General features: G+C 42.5%; 1 protein-coding gene across 6 annotated transcripts in view; it reads right to left on the reverse strand.

Moving 5' to 3' along the window:
* Nucleotides 1-710: 710 nt before the first annotated feature.
* The window catches only part of LOC128754017 (multiple PDZ domain protein-like), a 34739-nt gene continuing 16769 nt past the window's right edge, over nucleotides 711-18680 (reverse strand). Inside the window, exons 21-44 of one of the 6 annotated variants that reach the window (XM_053856303.1) lie at nucleotides 16331-16654; nucleotides 13598-13750; nucleotides 12951-13128; nucleotides 11546-11656; nucleotides 10493-10552; nucleotides 9993-10064; nucleotides 9451-9550; nucleotides 7865-8073; nucleotides 7697-7788; nucleotides 7514-7634; nucleotides 7321-7413; nucleotides 6438-6515; nucleotides 6019-6348; nucleotides 5827-5910; nucleotides 5488-5681; nucleotides 4429-4576; nucleotides 4294-4365; nucleotides 4088-4184; nucleotides 3949-3992; nucleotides 3762-3884; nucleotides 3235-3339; nucleotides 2773-2870; nucleotides 2224-2347; nucleotides 711-2080 (exon numbers count right to left, since the gene is read on the reverse strand). In XM_053856303.1, the coding sequence (XP_053712278.1) occupies nucleotides 1934-2080; nucleotides 2224-2347; nucleotides 2773-2870; nucleotides 3235-3339; nucleotides 3762-3884; nucleotides 3949-3992; nucleotides 4088-4184; nucleotides 4294-4365; nucleotides 4429-4576; nucleotides 5488-5681; nucleotides 5827-5910; nucleotides 6019-6348; nucleotides 6438-6515; nucleotides 7321-7413; nucleotides 7514-7634; nucleotides 7697-7788; nucleotides 7865-8073; nucleotides 9451-9550; nucleotides 9993-10064; nucleotides 10493-10552; nucleotides 11546-11656; nucleotides 12951-13128; nucleotides 13598-13750; nucleotides 16331-16654 (3157 nt within the window). In that variant the 3' untranslated portion in view covers nucleotides 711-1933. Of the gene's footprint in view, nucleotides 2081-2223; nucleotides 2348-2772; nucleotides 2871-3234; nucleotides 3340-3761; nucleotides 3885-3948; nucleotides 3993-4087; nucleotides 4212-4293; nucleotides 4366-4428; nucleotides 4577-5487; nucleotides 5682-5826; nucleotides 5911-6018; nucleotides 6349-6437; nucleotides 6516-7320; nucleotides 7414-7513; nucleotides 7635-7696; nucleotides 7789-7864; nucleotides 8074-9450; nucleotides 9551-9992; nucleotides 10065-10492; nucleotides 10553-11545; nucleotides 11657-12950; nucleotides 13129-13597; nucleotides 13751-16330; nucleotides 16655-18680 lie in introns of those variants that run through there. The other 5 variants (XM_053856302.1, XM_053856307.1, XM_053856304.1 and 2 more) reach the window with 5 other exon arrangements.

The following is an 18680-nucleotide window of genomic DNA, read 5'->3' on the forward strand; positions in this document are numbered from 1 at the left end:
TGACAGACTTTTCTCAAGAAGTCAAAACAGCCATTTCCAGCCATTGTACGTTTGTAAAAAACATTATTCTTAACATGAACAAGATGCAAGAACACCTTCTGCCAGTAGAATTTTGGGGCTAAATTGTGACGGTGATTGAGAGCCTGCACCGTTAGAGAACAGACAAAAACGGAGCTCAAGAAGTCATTGACGAACTTTTGAACTTGGAAAATAAGTCACTGTTTTTGCGTATTTCCAACTGAAACACTGAATATCAATGTAACAGGTAGGAGAAAAGCTTATTGTTGTATGCACTGTGATGAGTGGCTGTTAGGGCCCCTACTGGCAGTCTATACATGAAAGAGAAACCCCCACAGTATCGAGATCTACTGTGGCAAGTCGCACAATCAGGTGTTCCTTTGAGGAAATAATAATAAGTGCACTCAAAAGGTAAAATGGCAGCTGCTATATGACGCACCGGTGTCATGTTACGTCATGAAGCGACGTGGACATCTGTTCATTATACTGAACTCGATGATATTTTATCACACAATTTCTTATGTTTTGATCAACCATTCACAGGTAAACACTGAACTATTTTTTGTTCTACGTAGAAAGGATTTTCAGATTTTTCTTCAGATATAAAACTATTGAAAAGGGATGTTATGGATTGAAAATGGCAATAATATAAGCCACTATACAACTAAACATTAAAGGTGTAGATGCACAGTCTGTGTCTCAAGCTACTGTGAGACCATTTTCTGTTGAACCTCATGTTTTAACCACTCATTCATCGTAAAAAGTTCAGTCCAAAAACCAGTGGCCCTGATGCGGATGGATGACATGATGTCACAACTATTTAATTCCAATTCATGGAGCAAACTTTAGAATTCAACAGCAGCGAACCGAGCATTCAAACCATTTGTATATGCTTTCGGTGAAAATGTTTATTTCACATAGCAAATTTGATTTTGCCTCCTGAAACTCGGCACCTGCACATCAGAGCAGTCAGATGACCCCAAAAGGTCCGCAGTACTCACGTACATTGTTTATGTTTTTGAGGGTTCCATGCTTGTTAAAACTGAATCAATCTTGCCGCCAGGTGTCGCACTTGTTGCAAGCTCACCATCCTCATCGAATTTGGAATACCATTAATTAAACAAAGAAGTGAAATAAACAGATCAATTCAGGCCCAAAATAATGCAGTTCGGCACCGTGTTGTGCTTAGTGACTTTCCTCGGGTTCATTAAAGACCCCTTACTCGATGGCTTCATTGATGCTTGTGTCTCAGCAAGCCATGAAACGCACCACCTCTGGTTTAAACAGACGCTTCCCTCACCATTTGCACCTGTCTACAATCCGTGGTTCAGAACCCCACACAGTATTCAGTCAGTTCAAACAGGCATCCACACAGATCAGTGCCACACACCATAAGGACTGTGTCACAGTAAAAACTCTTCAGGAACATGTTACCACCATAGCACATGAAATACACGTTAAACAGAATCCATGAGAGCCTAAAGTAAAACACATTTGCTTACAAAAAAGTGAAGCTAATCTTCGGCGCAGTCCAGCACACACTTGTGTAGAGATAATACCAAATCTTTCAAACAACTCCTCCATGCCACACAGAGGATTGGCAGACGCACTTGGCATTATTCAGAGCAACGACTCAACACAACTTCACAGAGGCCGAGCACGAGGGCAAGACCCTGTTTGTACCGGCGGTTGTTTTAGGTGTGGATTATGTTCTATATTGATATAAATAAACACATAAGAGAAATGGGTACTAAAGTGTACTACGTGTAAAACACAATCCATGGTGTGCACATGTCGAGGAGGTAGGCTTCGACTGAGCCATTTATAACCAGTGAATGTGACTCAGGTAGTCGCTGTTTCTATTGTTTCTATGACACAGTATTCAGCCTCTCAAGGTGCTATATGGAGGCAGGTTTCAGGACAAAACGGTGAGAACCACGGTTCCTTTGGTCTTCTTGAGGACGTCGACAGCCTCAGCGTGGGTCACACCCTCCAGACAGTGTCCATTCACGGCGATGATTTGATCTCCCCGTTTCAACCGGCCGTCCTCGATCGCAGCCCCCTGTAGAGAGCAGAGTTAAAAGCTGCTCTGAAACGTTCTTCACAGTGTGGAGAAGCTTTGATTTCACGGACAAATATGTCATTTTAAAGGTTAACATTTTCCACCTATTTTAAACAAGAGAGATGACCGTCTTCTTATATCACCTTGTTAAAGACAGTTTTGATGTAGATGGGCAGGTCTCCATGAGGACTGCCGTACCCCCCAACGATGCTGAATCCCAGACCGGATGAGCCTCGCTCCAGGGCGATGGTCTTGTACATCCGGGCGCTGTGGACATAGACAGATGTTTCAGATGCTTGAGTGGCGAGGAGAAGAAAAATGTGTGATTAGAGAGAAGAGGAAAAGAAAAACAGTCTCCATCCGGCGAATTCATCAATCTTTTCATTCATTGATCCCTTCTCTCATCCTCTCTATACCTATCAATCATCTCATCTACACAGCCGGCCCTCTTCCATCTCACTGTCTTCCTCCTTGTATTTAGTGCTTCATCCTCCAGCACCACATCAGCTACTACACCTCCTCCTGATGAACGTAGGTTGGATGGATGAATAAATATTTGTATTTTCACAATCGATTTTGATGCAGAGCACTTAGTTACCGTCTTCACAAAGGTTCCGCTGGTAACAACGGATCAGTATTGAGATACAAAGTGAGGTAGAGATCACAATACTATTCAGTGAAGCGACGCCTACCAGAGATTGTTATGGGAGCAGGGCAGCGTGCAGGGTTGACCGGATGACTTTGCTGGTATATCACTGTGACCCTGAAGGCTGCTGGATGAAGACGCCACCTGGAAATAAATTAATACATTTGTTGTTGTTGTTATCATCATAGCTGCCACGTGTCTTGTGCATCAGTGAGATCAGTGGACCAGGAACTCCTGCACTGACAAAGGTTCCCTGTTGCCTGGAGAGCAAACTGTTCAATTAAATTACATTAAATGAAATTATTTTTTTGTTAAAATGAATTAATCATCATGAACTTGTTAAGTCCCAGCACAAACTTCTACATTACATCACAGCACCTCTGCCAGTCACTACAGTTTATTCTCAGTGCCGCACTTGTGTTCATCAAAAAAACCCTGTCATGTTCAGTTGGCAGACACGTGGCCAAAAAATATTTCAAAACATCAGATGTTGAAGTTGTGCGATTACCTTCAGAGTGAGGGTTCCGGAGATGTTCTTCAGCAGCGCACCACACTGGACATGAGTCATTCCCTCCATGGACACGTCATTGATGCTGAGAATCATGTCCCCCGTCTGGTCAGCACATACAACACATGTATTCATTCAGCTCAGAAAGAGTCCTACTAGGAAACTCGCCTCAAAAGGTCTGACAGGCTTCTATACATTCGATCGTGATGGGGCCTTGCAACTCTGGTGAATTTAGGATGACAGTGATGTCACATTAAATGAACGCCCCCCACACCTCAGGCACCACTCAGCCACTGATCCCCAGCAAGAGCTGATGAGAAGCCACCCTGTGTGGGAGTGGGCTTTGTCTTGTGATGGCTGCTGTCGGACAGTTCCTGCTTCATGCAGCGTCTAAGCACCGTCTGACTGGCTTTCACTGTCACAGTGTAATGTAATTATACCTCATTTATTTTAAAAGTATGGCACTAACATCGATACACAATCACTGCTTTGGCACGGAGACAAACATTATAACATGGCATCCCTACTTGTAATTGCTGTGTTTTGGCAGCAAGTCCTTTGGTATCCATGGTAGCAATAAAGATAGGTACGTTGCCATGGGGACTTCCCACTCCTCCTGCCAAACTGATGCCGAGGGATTCACAAGGACCCTGTAGTGATGGAGTGCATATTATACAGCTGCACCTCCACAACAAACTGCTGCTGCTGTCTCACCTTCGCCATCGTCACTTGCCTCACATTATTGTACTCGTGGACAGCTGCAAGAGCGTCACAAAAATGTTTCAGAGAACAAACCAAAACAACACATAGACTACTGCAACTTGAGTAACAATATAATGAATGCGACGATCACCGTTGGTGCATGTTTTGTTGTTTGTCTCCCTCTGATGGTCGAGAGGAAGATCGCACCCGCTTAACGGGGTCGCGGTGGAACACTCGCTGTCTTCAATCTGGATAAAACACAACTTAAAGTAGTCCTAAATTCACAAAGTGTCATTGTTAAAATCTCTGTAAAAGAAACACTAGTATTTCACCGAAGTATATTGGGAGTGTATTTACCTGGTTTCTCGGTGGACACTGCAGCCCAGCTTTAAAGCGAGCCACTTCCAGACGCACTGTTCCACCGCAGCACTACGACACAACGCCTTACATCAGCTTTTCTGAAAGTCACGCATCTCCTTCAAAACATCTTACCTGCAGAAGTTTTCCAGCATAATCTTGTGATGCGCCGCGGACATCCCTTCCATTGATTGACAGAATCTGGTCACCCAGCAACAACCTTCCATCTAAATCCGCTACGCCTCCATTAATGATATCTGACACAAAGATGCCCGTGTCATTACTGTAGGGTAAAATAAAGGTTGAGGCTTCAGGTCAGTTTCATGCCGGCAATACATTATCTGACCTTCAGTTCTGCATCACACTCGGCTGAACAGCAGTATGGCAGCACACAGACTAAGTACACGCTGTCAAAGCTGCACAACTTAACCTGGCATCCAAACACCAACAGCAAAATAAGTGCTGTCGACATGCTGGAGCAGCAGGGATTGTTCGGGGATGTGAAGCATTATAACATCATCTGATTTCTCATTTGTCGTAGAAAGGTGCACATTTGCACAATAATCTTAGACAATTTAAAGCTTTCAAAAGCACTTACACTTTCAATTACAAAAGGCATTTATTCTGGAAAATGACTGTTCTTAATAGCCATCTATTTGCCTGCTGAAACGCAAGTTTCAAAACGTTTATCAAGAACAACACTTGTCCTTTAAAGCTGCTATTTAATGTCAGCATTTCCCATTAGGGGTTTCCACAACAAGCCAGCCTCCTCCACCTTAACTTATCTTGATCATCCTCGCTGGTCACACCTGTCTCATCCATGATCCTCAAGGAGACGAAGACAACCTCACTGGTCAATTGCATTGTATTTCAGCAGGCCACCTCACTGGCTGTCTTTCATTTAGCTTGTGCTTCCACATCTAACATTCTCTGTCCTACATGTTCGCCTCTCTATGTCCATCTAATCTATCATTACACTGAACTTCTAATAAACACAACAGTAGAAAACATTGCCACTTAAATATTGACTAAACTGAGCTCAGATAAAGTATGAACCAACCTGAGAAGAGAGGAGTCTTGTTCAACAGTAAATGTTTAAGGACAAAACAGATTGACGTTGGAATTGTTGTTGTTTGTTCTGTCAGCACTTCTAAATAAAGATGTGGGGATTGTTTTACACTGAAAACAGGATACCTTTTTCCAACAGTGGTGAATCCCAGGCCCTCTCTGGCGTCCGCTGTCAGCTCCAGAGTGAAGACATCCCACAGGTCCTCCTCCCTGTAGGCCTCATGATGCCGGAAGATACGCATGTGGACGCGCTGGGTGGTCAGTCGCAGCACACCGATGGCCTCATCATGAGTGGCCAGTCGCAGATCTATGCCATTGACCTACCGAGTCACAGGACAAGCATCACAGAGCAAAGTCAATCCACTGGTAAAGCATGTCGCTAATAAGTTCAAATAATAGTCACCAAAATGTCATAAAATAAACATAAAAGAAAAAACTGAAGTCTAAACCAGTGGACTCACACACCTCCAGAATCTGGTCTCCAGCCTGCAGACGACCGTCTCTCTGTGCTGCTCCTCCATCATTGACTTCATGGATGACTACCGACCCCTAGTGGAGGAAATACAAAACAGACTCATGTTGTGAAAGTTCTCCTGACACTGTAGGCCAACAGCAACATGTTTAATTCCACAAATAAAAGGCAGTGAGGAATCTCACCAGCAGGGTGTCGCAGCCGCCTACGATGCTGAGACCGAGCCCAATGTTTCCTTTACAAATCTCAATGTCGGTTTCTGTGCCTGGCACGAGTGGACAAGTCCGGGGGTCAGACACTGAAGTGGACGCCGGCCAATTAGGCTGCCCCGATGGGCAAGACTGCGCGGTAGAGAGGGAGGCAGCGGACGCAGAGGTGACAGGAAGGGTTGCAGATAAAGAGATGGAATTGGACTTGAATTCTGGAGGAGGCGAGGTTACAGAGGAGGTCGGGATCTTGATGCGTGTAATGGATGTTTCCTCTGCGCTTCGTTGTTGTCTAATTGGACCAGACGCCTACAGAAGAAAAGTGATGAACATCATGAACATGTGTTGCCAGATTCGATCGACATGAGGATGCTGTGTTTTTCAATTTGTGCTTTAACCTTGCTGGCCAACGACAGTCCAGTTCCAGTGTCATCAAAATCCGCAAAAAAACGCTCCCTAGCTTGAGTCCTGCCGCCCTGCGCACAGATACCACACAGTGACTCAAGACAGAAGTGCTTCATTAGCATATTTCAATAGAGAAGTTGGAGAAAAGACAAAGAAAAAAAGATCAGCAACAGATCATGAATCTGGATTGCAATTATTTTCAAAGCATAAAAATGACAAAAAAACAGTCTCCAGTGAAGTACACTGGTAAATTATGTATATCATTATCATTATTATTATTTTATTTTATTATATATATATATATATATTTTTTTTTTTTTCCTTTTTATTGAACTCTTTTTTTTCATTGCCATTTCCAACCCACTTGATTTCGCTTCTCAAAAAAAATTGCAAGCAGAAAATAAAACTTCTGAAATGTCGATGCTGGTAAACATGAATAAATCCTTTTTTCTCAAAGTTTGGGGTATCAAATCAAGCTTCATCATCAGCTCCCTGCAAGAGTTAACAATTGATTTTTCCTCCTGCTTGATATTCTGCTTGATATATTATCATCGAACATCATTTGTCCACAGATCAATGCTACATAAATCAATTTCTGTCCTCAAACAAACTATCCAGCATCAATGCAATGGAATCAGGTACTTTCACTTAAGTGTCCACTGAATCAGAAGAAGGCTGCATCGCTATATCAAAAGACTGTCGCCAGTGTGAGTGTGTCCCATGCAGTGGTTGAATGACAAACAACTTTAAGGAGCCACTGAAGAGAACTTGTCTAAAGTTCCACAGGAGTTACAGAGACATTGACAAGCAGCTTCACCATGCAGCTTGTGGAATCGACATCGACATGAGGTTGTCCAAAAAAATAGAATGTCATACCTTACTGTCGGAGTCAGGCTGGATCAGGGAGCTGACTGACGCTCCTGGCTTTGACTTCTCTTGTGCGAGGTGGAGACCCAAACTCAGAGGATCCTGGAAATGACAACAAAGGCTGTAGCCTAGCAAAAATACATGCACACTTATAGATCTTCACTTCATACAACACCTTTATGTTGAGCCTAAATAAACATGCCTGATGTAGAGAAGCGTGCTGGACATCTCTATGTGTTCCTTTCAGTTGTGCAGCTGCTCTCCTGTCCACCGTGTCCTCTGCCGCTGCTGCTGGAGCCATTTCACTCAGTGCCGCTTCATTTCTGAGAAGACACCACACTTTTGATCAAACATTTCTTTGACTAAGATTTTATTCCTGTTGTACCTGATGAGGACAATCTTGACTTTAGATGGAGTGTTATTGATGATGGTGGAAGCATTTTGCTGACTCCGTCCATAAAGGATCTGCCCATTGACCTGCGGATCAAGAAATTCACGGTTGTGGTGGTGTTACCATGCAACCTTTATTAGGTCGAAGATGTGCTTGACTGACCTCCAGCAGCTCGTCTCCCACCCGTAGTCTGCCGTCCAATCCAGCAGGTCCTCGAGGGTCAATAGCAGCCACGTAGACACTCATGCGAGCTTTGGAGTCATCTTTGTTGCCAGAAAGGCTGATTCCCAAATCACGCACAGCAGGATCCTTTTCCAGCTCAATCATTTGCAGCTTGCCAGATAAGCTGCCATAGCGCTGAAAGATCTTCTCTGTCAGAGGAAAGACGGGGCTGTTTTTTCGCTTCAGAATGGTATGATGAAGCATAACTGCGCGGTACAGTAGAGCTGAATAGCGATACCAAAACACCACCTGCACAGTCTGTCAAAATGTTTTCAAAGCATCATAGATGGCAAATCAAACTCCTCTTCTTTAATTTCCACAAAACAATAACATGAAAAACCCATCACCGCAACTCAACAAACTATGAGTTGCTCGCTAGTGTGGACGGAAAATAACTGAATATGTGAATGGTTTAATAACTTCTGCTGTTGCGTTCTGATCAGATCTAACAACAGTATACTTGTAACACTCCATCCATCACAAAGTGCACCTGAACATACAGAATACAAATTCACTTCCATTGAACAGGGGCACACAGCTCTTTCCCCCCTAATGTGCGGATCCTCCCAGCATCCTGACGAAACGTTCAGATCTTCACGCTGACTAGACAGATGTAAACCCATCTCTTTCCTGGTTGCAACCTACCCTCCACGCATAACACACCTTCAGTGGATCATATCATCGCACAGACCTCCAAAATACAATATATAGCTTGCTCTCTGTTTACTCTGAGCACAAGTAGGAGACAAACCAGGAAGTTATCTGTTAGAGAGAAGGAGAAGGAGAGGAGTGTACTGAAGATGAACCAGATTCAGGATTACGTGATCCAGACTTAAGAGGCGACTGCCAAGACTACAGATGGAGTGGAGAGGCACCTGAAGAACAGGCATCTGAGGAGACAATCCAGTCCAAGAATGGACACCTGCTGTGCTTCTTATCCCCCAAGGATTTATGAGGCAGAGCGAGAAGATGCGAGAAGTTTGCATCTTTATCCTTGTTAGGACATTTGGAGCTTTCTCATTGCCATAACCATTTCCCCAGCCTCTCACCCTTAACTTAACCACCCAAAACAAATGGCTAAACTCAACCAGGTGACCAAACATAAATCGAACCTAGTTGGTCCCCACAAGCATAGCTAAATCAGGTACACACACACAAAACCAAAAGGTCTGGAGGACGCCCCTCAAACACACAAGGGAAAACAGACACTACACAGCAAAAAGAAAACCTATAACCCCCTGAGTCAGGAACGGCATAAGCTGGGCTTGAACTGAGAACCCTCTTGCCATGAGGCTGCAGCTTTTAACATTACGTTGCAATGTTTATCGATTCTGACAAGGACACTCTGACTATCAATCAAAATAGTCAACGTGTGTATGCAATTGTTAGTTTATCATCAGCTCTAAATGATAAAGCAAGAAAAGGAGCAAGTGTTTCTGGGACATCTTTTCAAGCTACCCCTGTTTAGTTGGATTCACTGAGCAATCTTTTACAAAAGGATGTCTGCGTGTGTCTCATGAACTTACTTCTGCCAGTGGTTTCCTCGTCCTCAGCTGCAGCTGTAATTGGGGCTGGGAGAGTAATGGGGCTTCTGCGATCCTTTCTATCACATGTTGGTGAAGGTACCTTGGGAGAAGTTTTGCATTATTGAACAGGCTGTTGGAGATGCCTCGAGGGCCCTTCAGGCTCAAGTCGGACTACCCCTGAGGTTTGCTCACCAAGCTTGATGTAGCAAACAGGGAAAAAAAAAGCACGACGTCTACAATGAATTAATGAAGGCAATTTTAACATCACCCAAAAATAACATGAAAGGTGACCAGCACCGGGCATTATTTTATAATCAAGTGCTCAGGAACTTCAAAAGAGCCCAATGTTTATTCTAAAAACTAGTGTATCTCATCAAAGAGAAAAACAAAGGCAACAGGGTAGTTGCAAGCAGCAGACTTTGAACTGGAGTTTTTACACGTGTGCACTGTAATTACTTTTTCGGGAAGACGGCTTGTGAGAAATGCTAATGCATGCTATGGATCATGCTTGATAACACACACACACACACACACACACAAACCTTGAAGGGGATTGGCGTGAAGGGGTTGGTAGGGGAGAGACTACTAAACAGACAACTGACAGGCACCAGTTCCTGCAAGATCATGGGGGAGAAGGGATGAAAAAGTGGTGCACCGACTAGCCACTACAGCAACAGTGCAGAGTCAATTAAAAGATTAATCATTATAAAACAATCCCAGATTGGAGTTGAAATCCCTTAACGCGGTCCAGGGTGTTTACTACGGTCTCCTCAGGGTTGGTCATCTTTGTAGAACATCAGTCAGAGAATCCAATGGCCTGCTTACAGAGCGCCCCAGGCAACAGCAAAGCGAGCCAAAAAAAAAACAGCAAATCTTCTCTTCCTCGAGATAAACAACATCAGAGCCACAGTGGAATCTGAAGATCTGGACTTCTCAATCTCATTCTGTGCTTTCGAATCACGCTACAGCCACATAGCTACATAAATCACGGTTTTAAAATTAAATCAATTTCAGATTTGAATTTGCTTTTGAATGAAATTACCTTTTCGGCCTTGAGCCCTTGGCTTGGAAGTAGCCCTCCATGGTTTCCCAGCACCGCAGACTGTGAACCATTAAAAGAAGGATGGCTATATTTTAGAACATGTGTTTGAAGAGCTAGCTAGATGAACATGTTGCTTAATAAAATGTAAATGTGCTCAAGGCCAAACAGAGAAAGCGCAGGGCTAAAATCAAACTAACACTGCAATGTTCTCCTCACAGTTGCACATCAAGAGTTCTGACTCGATCACAGGTGGAGGACATGAGGCCCGGGGACCACATGCATACCTTTGCCTGTATTTATATGCCTCTCATGAGGTCAGAAGTATCAAAGAAAATTTACTTTTTTTATTTAATTTAATTTGATTTCCTTTGTAAATGATAATTATTATTATTTTATATATACACATATATATATATACACAAACAACAATTGCATACACAGTAATATTATATATATATATATATATATATATATATATATATATATATATATATATATATATATATATATATATATATATATATATATATATATATATATATATTATTACTGTGTATGCAATTGTTGTTTTATAAACAGTCGTGTATTTACACATTTTCAAACTTAATATGTGGGTAATATAAACTATATATATTTAGGATTTTTTTTTCTGTCCCTCCCCACAATTTAGTACATAAGGTGACCATTTTTCAGTGCCCACTCCTGAACTGTACAAATGTTCTGAGAGTGCTCATGATCAATATCACCATATTGAATATGGTGACATAGTCAATGTGGGGAGTTTGCTACTGTATCTTTAATGTGAATATTATAGTATGTATATCATATATATTGTATCATATATATCTATTAATGAAGTTTCATGAAAAGCTGGTTTATTTTAGAGTCCTATCCAATGTCTAGAAATAGTTGGTCACAAATCTAATTTCAATAACCAGGGTCCATGACATTACATTTCAGAGGGTCCTATATGGAGATAATTTGGTGTGAGAGCAAAATCTCACGTGACTGAGAACCATGGTAGACCAACAGCCCATCAAACATATCCTGTACCTGTGAAGCGTGTAGTCCTGACTGGACCAGGAAGACCACGTCATCTCCTGCACTGCGAATAGCCTCCACTGCCTGTTCGTGGCTGGCATCTCTTAAATCCACGCCACTCACCTGCAACATCAAGGCACAAATTCAGTACGGGACATAAGTGAGTTTTGTTACAGCTTCATGAGCAGTAGGACACAAATAATAACTTAGAGCTAGGGAACCTTCCATCTTTCACATGTACCGAACTACTTAAGTCCAGTGATTCTCAACTGGTGGTTCAGGACCCACAAGAGGGTCACAGAGGTTTGATCTGCTTCTCATCAGTGTGTTATGTTGAGTTATACACCAGGTTAAAACTTTCAGTTATTAGTTGTTTTTTAATTACAGCAAGAAGGATGCAGCGGCAGCGGAACCTGCATCCTTTCTGTGTGAAGTTCGTACAGCCATTTCACACACAGAGGTTCAAACACTTTGCTGTATAGGCCCTGTGACAGGCTGGCAACCAGTTCAGGGTGTCCCCTGACAGCTGCCCAGACAACTGGGAAGACATTTCTCATTTTCATAATTGTTTTATTGACAAAATCATTTATCGATCCAAGTAACAGAGATTAATCATCAACGTCTTTCAGCGCACCAGTTCCACATTACACCACATGATGTCATAACCAGGAGATCCATGGTGAACAAACTGCACTGATAGATACACACACAAAAAACACACACGCTTCATGCAGTGAGAAGACAAGAGCAGCACCGCTACCCTGGAAGTTTGAGTTTATGACAATAGATGCAACTTAAATGTCATCATTGTAATGCGACCTCAGATGAGTTTAATTTTGGTTTGTCAAATATCACCCATAATTATTTTTCTTTATTTAATTCAATGTCAATTGATTTGTCTTTTTCAGTTGGATTTTATTTGGGTTGCGGCTGGTCACTTACAGTGGAGATGATGTCAGGTCCCAAATCAAAACCAGCTGAGAAACACTGCTTTAACTTGCGTTAGCGATTCTATTGCTCATTACCAGTAAACTGAATGGATCCATCTGAAGCATATTAAATTACATTCTCATCTCACACAAGTCCATGAAATGACAGTTTGCTTTGTAATAATTCAAGCGCCTGCATTTGATAAATGAATGTATATAAACAAAATGACTCCACCGTATGGAATAATTCCGTGCTAAAATGCAGCGCTGATACTGTTATGTTTGCGATGAGTATGATCTGCATATTAAAGCTCCTTAGAGCCAGGAGGGTCATGCAACAATATTCTGAGCTTGAAATGTCCTTGTTATTGTTCTGAACGAAAATGATCCGGACTAATTTAAATATGCGCTCATCTGCACGCAGACGGGATTCCAGACTCAGACATGCGATCGCGCGCTCACACACACACACACACACACACACCTACTTCTAGTATCCTGTCTCCAATCTGCAGGGTGCCATTATGTGCGGCTGGACTGTCAGGGCTGATCTGCTTGATGAACACTCCTCTCATCATCTCTCCACTGCTCAGTCGTCGGCCCATTCCTCTGCCACCCATTATGCTGATGCCGAGGGACTGGCCCCGAGCTCGAGTTAGGTGCACACTGAGACACGGACATAAGGCACAAACCTATAAACAGTACACTTACAATGATGATGAATGCATGTCTACTGTTTGTCTAATGAGGGCTTCCTGGCTTAAAATAAATCAGCAGAAAAATCCACAGCTAGCGTAATAAATCCAGGGGGAGTGAATACTTTATTTTTATCCTTCCCAGTCCTTTTTGCTGCTGCTCACAGCCGAGGATACACTTTCAAAGATTAAGTCAAAACAATGGCACATTATACATGCCTGGGAGAGGAGTATAAAAGCTGCAGAGTGAAGATTATGTGATTTATCTGAGCGGAAACGCCTTCATCAACACTGCTGCTTCTGTTTGCAACACTAGAAAAATAGCTGCTCTTTTCAGCGCCTGCTGAGAGCAAAACTGGGACACACTTTAATCAGACTGAGCGACGCTGGTATGAAGAAAAATAATAGCTAAAATAGCATTACTTACAAAATCTACTGACCTTCTGGGCTGATCCCATGATACCGGCGGATGAGAATGAAACTCTTCTTCATCCTTCACGCCGTCAACGTGTAACTCCAACGTTTTACCCAAATGGTATTTCTCCTTTGCCTCATCTTGCTTCTTATCGCTCTTTGTGAGACACTTCATCCAACTAGAGGTCCAGAAGAAACAGTATGACATCAAAAAGTATTTTTAGTTACTTGATATTTGGTAATTGCAAAGTAAGAACAACAAATGGAGATGGACAGGATGTCACATGAGATGTTCATTATTGTGAATCTTGGATCAATGAAACGGACACTGTTATACTGGTGATAAATGTGACCAAAAACACAAAACGGAATCCCTGTTTTCCTTTCTCTTGCTAGTGTCTTTTCAGATGTGACTCATAATTTCTCAGCCCTCAGTTCTTTCCCACTCTCCGCCCCTGAATTTTAACACCCTCTCCTCAACTGACCTTCTTTCCATTAATCACTATGTCCTTATATACCAGGCATCATCCCCTCACAACCCGCCACACTTGGAATCCACCCTCCTCTTTTTAGAGCATTATTATTCCCTCGCAGCCTGCCCTTTTGACCTCCAATCTACAATTCTGGACCCAGTTAGAATTACTTGCGCCCACTGAAAACTAAACCTGGCTAAACCAGACTGGTATGGTTGACTCTTTGGCTTGTGACCTGGATTCTGATCCTCACCCTGCCTTCTTTGTGCTTTGTTTGTCCAAGTGGGCGGATCGCCTGTTTTTGGCCACGGCCTGGATAAGTGATGAGTGAGCTGGCCAATTCCTCACTGTGCCTCTGAGTCACGATGAATCAATTATAAAAATAAAAATACACATTTTAAATGATTCTTATTGTATTGTATTAGATACACAAATGATGCAGATACATCAAAAAGGCAGTTTCTTCAACAGGGAACATTTGTCAGCACACCACATTAAACAATGTGATGTCATAACCAGACCACCCACGATGAGGAACGGTAAATGAGTTGTGCTGATATTATTAGAATATATTATATTAAGATGTATTAATACATGAATTATATTATGATGGATTAGGTAGCATTTTATATTATGAAGTAGCAAATCATGTTCAGTTGGGGACGTTCCTACTGAAAATGACTTTTGATATTTTATCAGGCGAAACATGGAGGTAGAACCGAGGTCAATTCAAAATGAGCTGGATAAGGCCCCTTTAAGAGAGCACCGAAGACAAGAGACACTGCCACTTCAAAAAGAAATTAACCAGATAATGATGACGTTATTTGCACTCTGGCTTAAAAACATCAGACACTTCTCTTCATTTAAGCACAAACAGGCATATTAGTTACCTGGATGTAACTCCTGTTCTGTTTTATAAATGCTCTGCCCTCTAACTGACTTTGCTGTTGGTTTATTCCTATCGCCTTCACTTAAGTTATAAACCCATAGCGAAGACTGTCATAGGGCGGTGTACGAAATATAAATGGTACCAGGATGTAACCCCAGTTCTATGAGGACATGCGAAGCCCTCTAAGGGATAAACCAAGAGTGAAGTCTGTGAGTGGGCGGAGCATGCACAATGGTTAGGGTCTAGGAATCTGCCTTTATGATTAAGGGTAAACCATTTTTATTTGAAAGATATATGATCATATCACTGTGAGAAACAGAAAACCTACAAATATAGACGGTTCAGTGTACAAAATTTAGTGTACACAAGGACACGGGCATATACAGTAGGATGTGACTAAGCATCCATTGTGACGCGATTTAGTATTTTTGAGACCCCAGACAAAGTGAGACATGGCTGTCAGCAGTCTATCTTGGCAGACGTGGTGAGGACACACAACTTCATGCTCTTACAGCTATGAAAATGCATGCCAACCGCTGCTCAGGCTCTGTATTTATGCGTCTGTTTGAAAGAGAGAAAGAAAGAAAGAGAGGTTGGGGGCAGCATTTTTCATGAATATGTTTAACGGTGCAGGTCTGCAATAACGCCACGGAGGTGAGTGATAGCGGTGCTATCTGCACAGTAGGAACCTATACTCAGTCACGTTACAAATGACAGTGGAACAGCCATGTCCACCTGGCCTGAAACAGGGTGGTCTCGGTAGGGGAGGCATAGCAGAGGAACGTGAAATGACGGGACGAGGACCAGTGAATGAGGAAGGGAAAAAAGAGGCACTAACAATACGGACATTCCAGCAGAGTACAGCACAATAGCCCTGCTTTAAAAATAGGACTGATAGGAAAATAGGCGTGAGGGATGGAGAAGCGGGGCAAGAGCGAGAAGATGGAGCGATGGAAGGGAGAGACGGAAGTGAAACAATTCATTTCTGCTGACAGTCAGCACCAAGATTTATAAGGGAAAAGCTAAATATAACACAGAGATTCAACATTCATAAAAGCCTTCACTCTCACAAAAAAAATACAGGGAGGGAGGGAGTGAGGGAGGGAGGAAAATTACACTTCCCGCTGCAAAACACCATTTCTTAGTACTTCAAAAACTCTTTACGCCAAACAATGAATAAATAATAGCGTTCTAAAAACCTTAATTGGGTTGTATATAACACAACAAACCGTCTCCGATGTTACTTGTTGTCTTTTTTATCTGGTTTCACCTGCCTGCCGTGCACCAAAATGCACTGTACATATACACTGTATACAACTCCTAGCCAATTGGCTCCAAAATGCACTGCTCAAGATGAGCTCAGGCCTACATGTGCAAACATACCCAGAGTAGACTACCTTGAGTCAGGAGCTGGGTGGATCGTGGGCACAACAGCCAGGCTTTGCAGAGGACTTCTGAATGACAGAGCGCTCTTGATCGGGACAGCACTCGGAGCAGCTGCATGACCTTTGACAGAGGCAGAATGTCGAAGTGCTGACGACGGCTGAGTCACTTTGAGATCTGGACTGGGAGTTCTGGCAGAAGCCAGCATGGGAGGTTCAGGAGAGCCGGTTGGAGGTGTCGGCGTGGAACACAACGCTCCCTCTTGGACTGAGGTAATAGACGGCAGACATAGCTGTGCGCGATACTCGTCCACCTGGTGCGCTGCAACATAAGTTATGCTAAAGGAAATGGGAAGGAAGGAGCAGAAGGTAGAAACATCTCAGACACTGTATCTTCAGAATTGTAAAGGAAACGGTGATTCAGGAATCGACAAAACTCAAAAGGAATGTGTGGCTCAATACGATGTACAAAGTAAAAAAGCTTTACTTTGAAAATGTAACATCATAATATGAGTCAAGGTGGAGAATATACCTCAGGCAGCTAATCTAGTTGGTTTCTTAATTTCACAACTGAACAGTTACATTAGAAAGATTAGCTGAAATTGATGTGAGACTACATTCACTTACTGTCCGATATCTTCAAATAAACCATGTATGTACACATTTTCTGTTTTATAAAAAAAAAAAAACTAATTAATTTTTTACTTTGTATTTCTGCATTTTGTTGTCGTTGTTTGTTTTGCAGCCATCTTCTACTGTGGTATACTCAATTGCCCAGTCAGAGTGGAAATGTGACCCCTTCATCCACTCTGTTTGCCTTGCAGTTCCCCACCAGCTGAATGAAAGTGGAAAACCACTTAAGAATGGCGACCAGACGACAAACCTCATGAGGAGACCGAACCACCTCAATGTTTTGTTTTGTTTTTTCCCCCCAGATAAGCAGCAGCTGTACCCTGGGTCTTTCCGAGGAGGCTGATGGGGCTGATCACTCACACAAGGAGCACGTCATGTTTCAAGTAGGGGTCAGCTCCCTATTTTCACTGAGCATCGCATTACTTTCCTGCTCACAGTGTTGATGCAAAACGCACCACAAATAATAATAAAAATATGAATGCATCTCTCTAGGAAGGTGACCACAAACCTCACTGAAAATAGAATCCCTCACGCCTCCACAAGCTCATTACTGCGGTCACAAGAAGCAAAGTTCTACCCTTCTGGCATTTAAAGTCAATAAACGGTTGGCCTGGCAGGATTAAATATGATTAAATGTATTCGGAACCTGGGGCTCAATAAAGCTGCCAATAGCATCTCTCCATTGGCGTGAACCTACCTATAGCCATAGCTGTAGCGCCTCGATCCAGGGAAAACCAATTTATCTCGGGGGCTAATAGTGGCAGATGGAATTGGGAGGACGACGCTAAACAGTCGTGACTGAGCTGTGTGGACAATGTGTCGGGTCTCGCACAGGCAGCTACATAATGACAAGCCATCACCCTTAACTCAGTCCTATTTTGAGCATTCCAAAGCAATTCATCTGCCTCCACTTTCTGCTAGATTGCCAAGGGGCCTGTCGACAAGAGGCATTTGTACGATGTATAATTGTGTCTCTGCTGGTGATCAAAAAAGACGTGATGCATGTGAATCTTGCGCTTATGTGTGCATCAACAAGAGGCTATTTAGAGTGCTCTTTCATTCAGATGTGCGCTGTTCAAGGGGAGCGGGTCGATGAATTATTCAAACAGCTCTCGCAGATTGGTTGTTTTTGGAGGTTAGTGAATTCAAAGGCTGTCCATGGTCCTGAGCGCATATTGGTGTGTGTGTGTGTGTGTGTGTGTGTGAGTGAGTGGACTGAAAAGCGTGAGTAGGTGTTGTGCTGGGAAACGGGGTTGTGGAGGTGAGGTTACATCTTCAATCAGCATTTGCAACGTGGCACACTGAAGAGCGCTGTAATGAGTTCCTCAATTTTCCTCGAAGCCATGTTGTGAATATTTTCATCAGGTCATATTTAGAATGTTTGTCTCACTTCAGTCAATCACTTAAGTAGCTGGGAAAACAGAGGGAGAATGCATCAGTGATGAGTGATGATCCTAGAAACATTTGAAATAGCAACTCAGTGATTTTTGTCGGCTCCCTTTTTAATTGTTCACCCCCCAAAAAAAAGACAAATTGAAAGTTATTTGAAGAAAGTTAGTCTATATCATGATGTTTTAACAATAGTTTCCACTTAAAAAGATCGTCAAATATCTGTCATTTATATATTTATATTGCTAATCTTTAAATTAAATGTATATTAAATCAACAAAAATACAACCATAAATATGATTTTATGGATCTCATGTTATGGGGTGATTATACTTTCTTATTT

This window comes from Synchiropus splendidus, chromosome 2, assembly GCF_027744825.2.
Source record: "Synchiropus splendidus isolate RoL2022-P1 chromosome 2, RoL_Sspl_1.0, whole genome shotgun sequence".
Lineage (NCBI taxonomy): Eukaryota > Metazoa > Chordata > Actinopteri > Syngnathiformes > Callionymidae > Synchiropus > Synchiropus splendidus.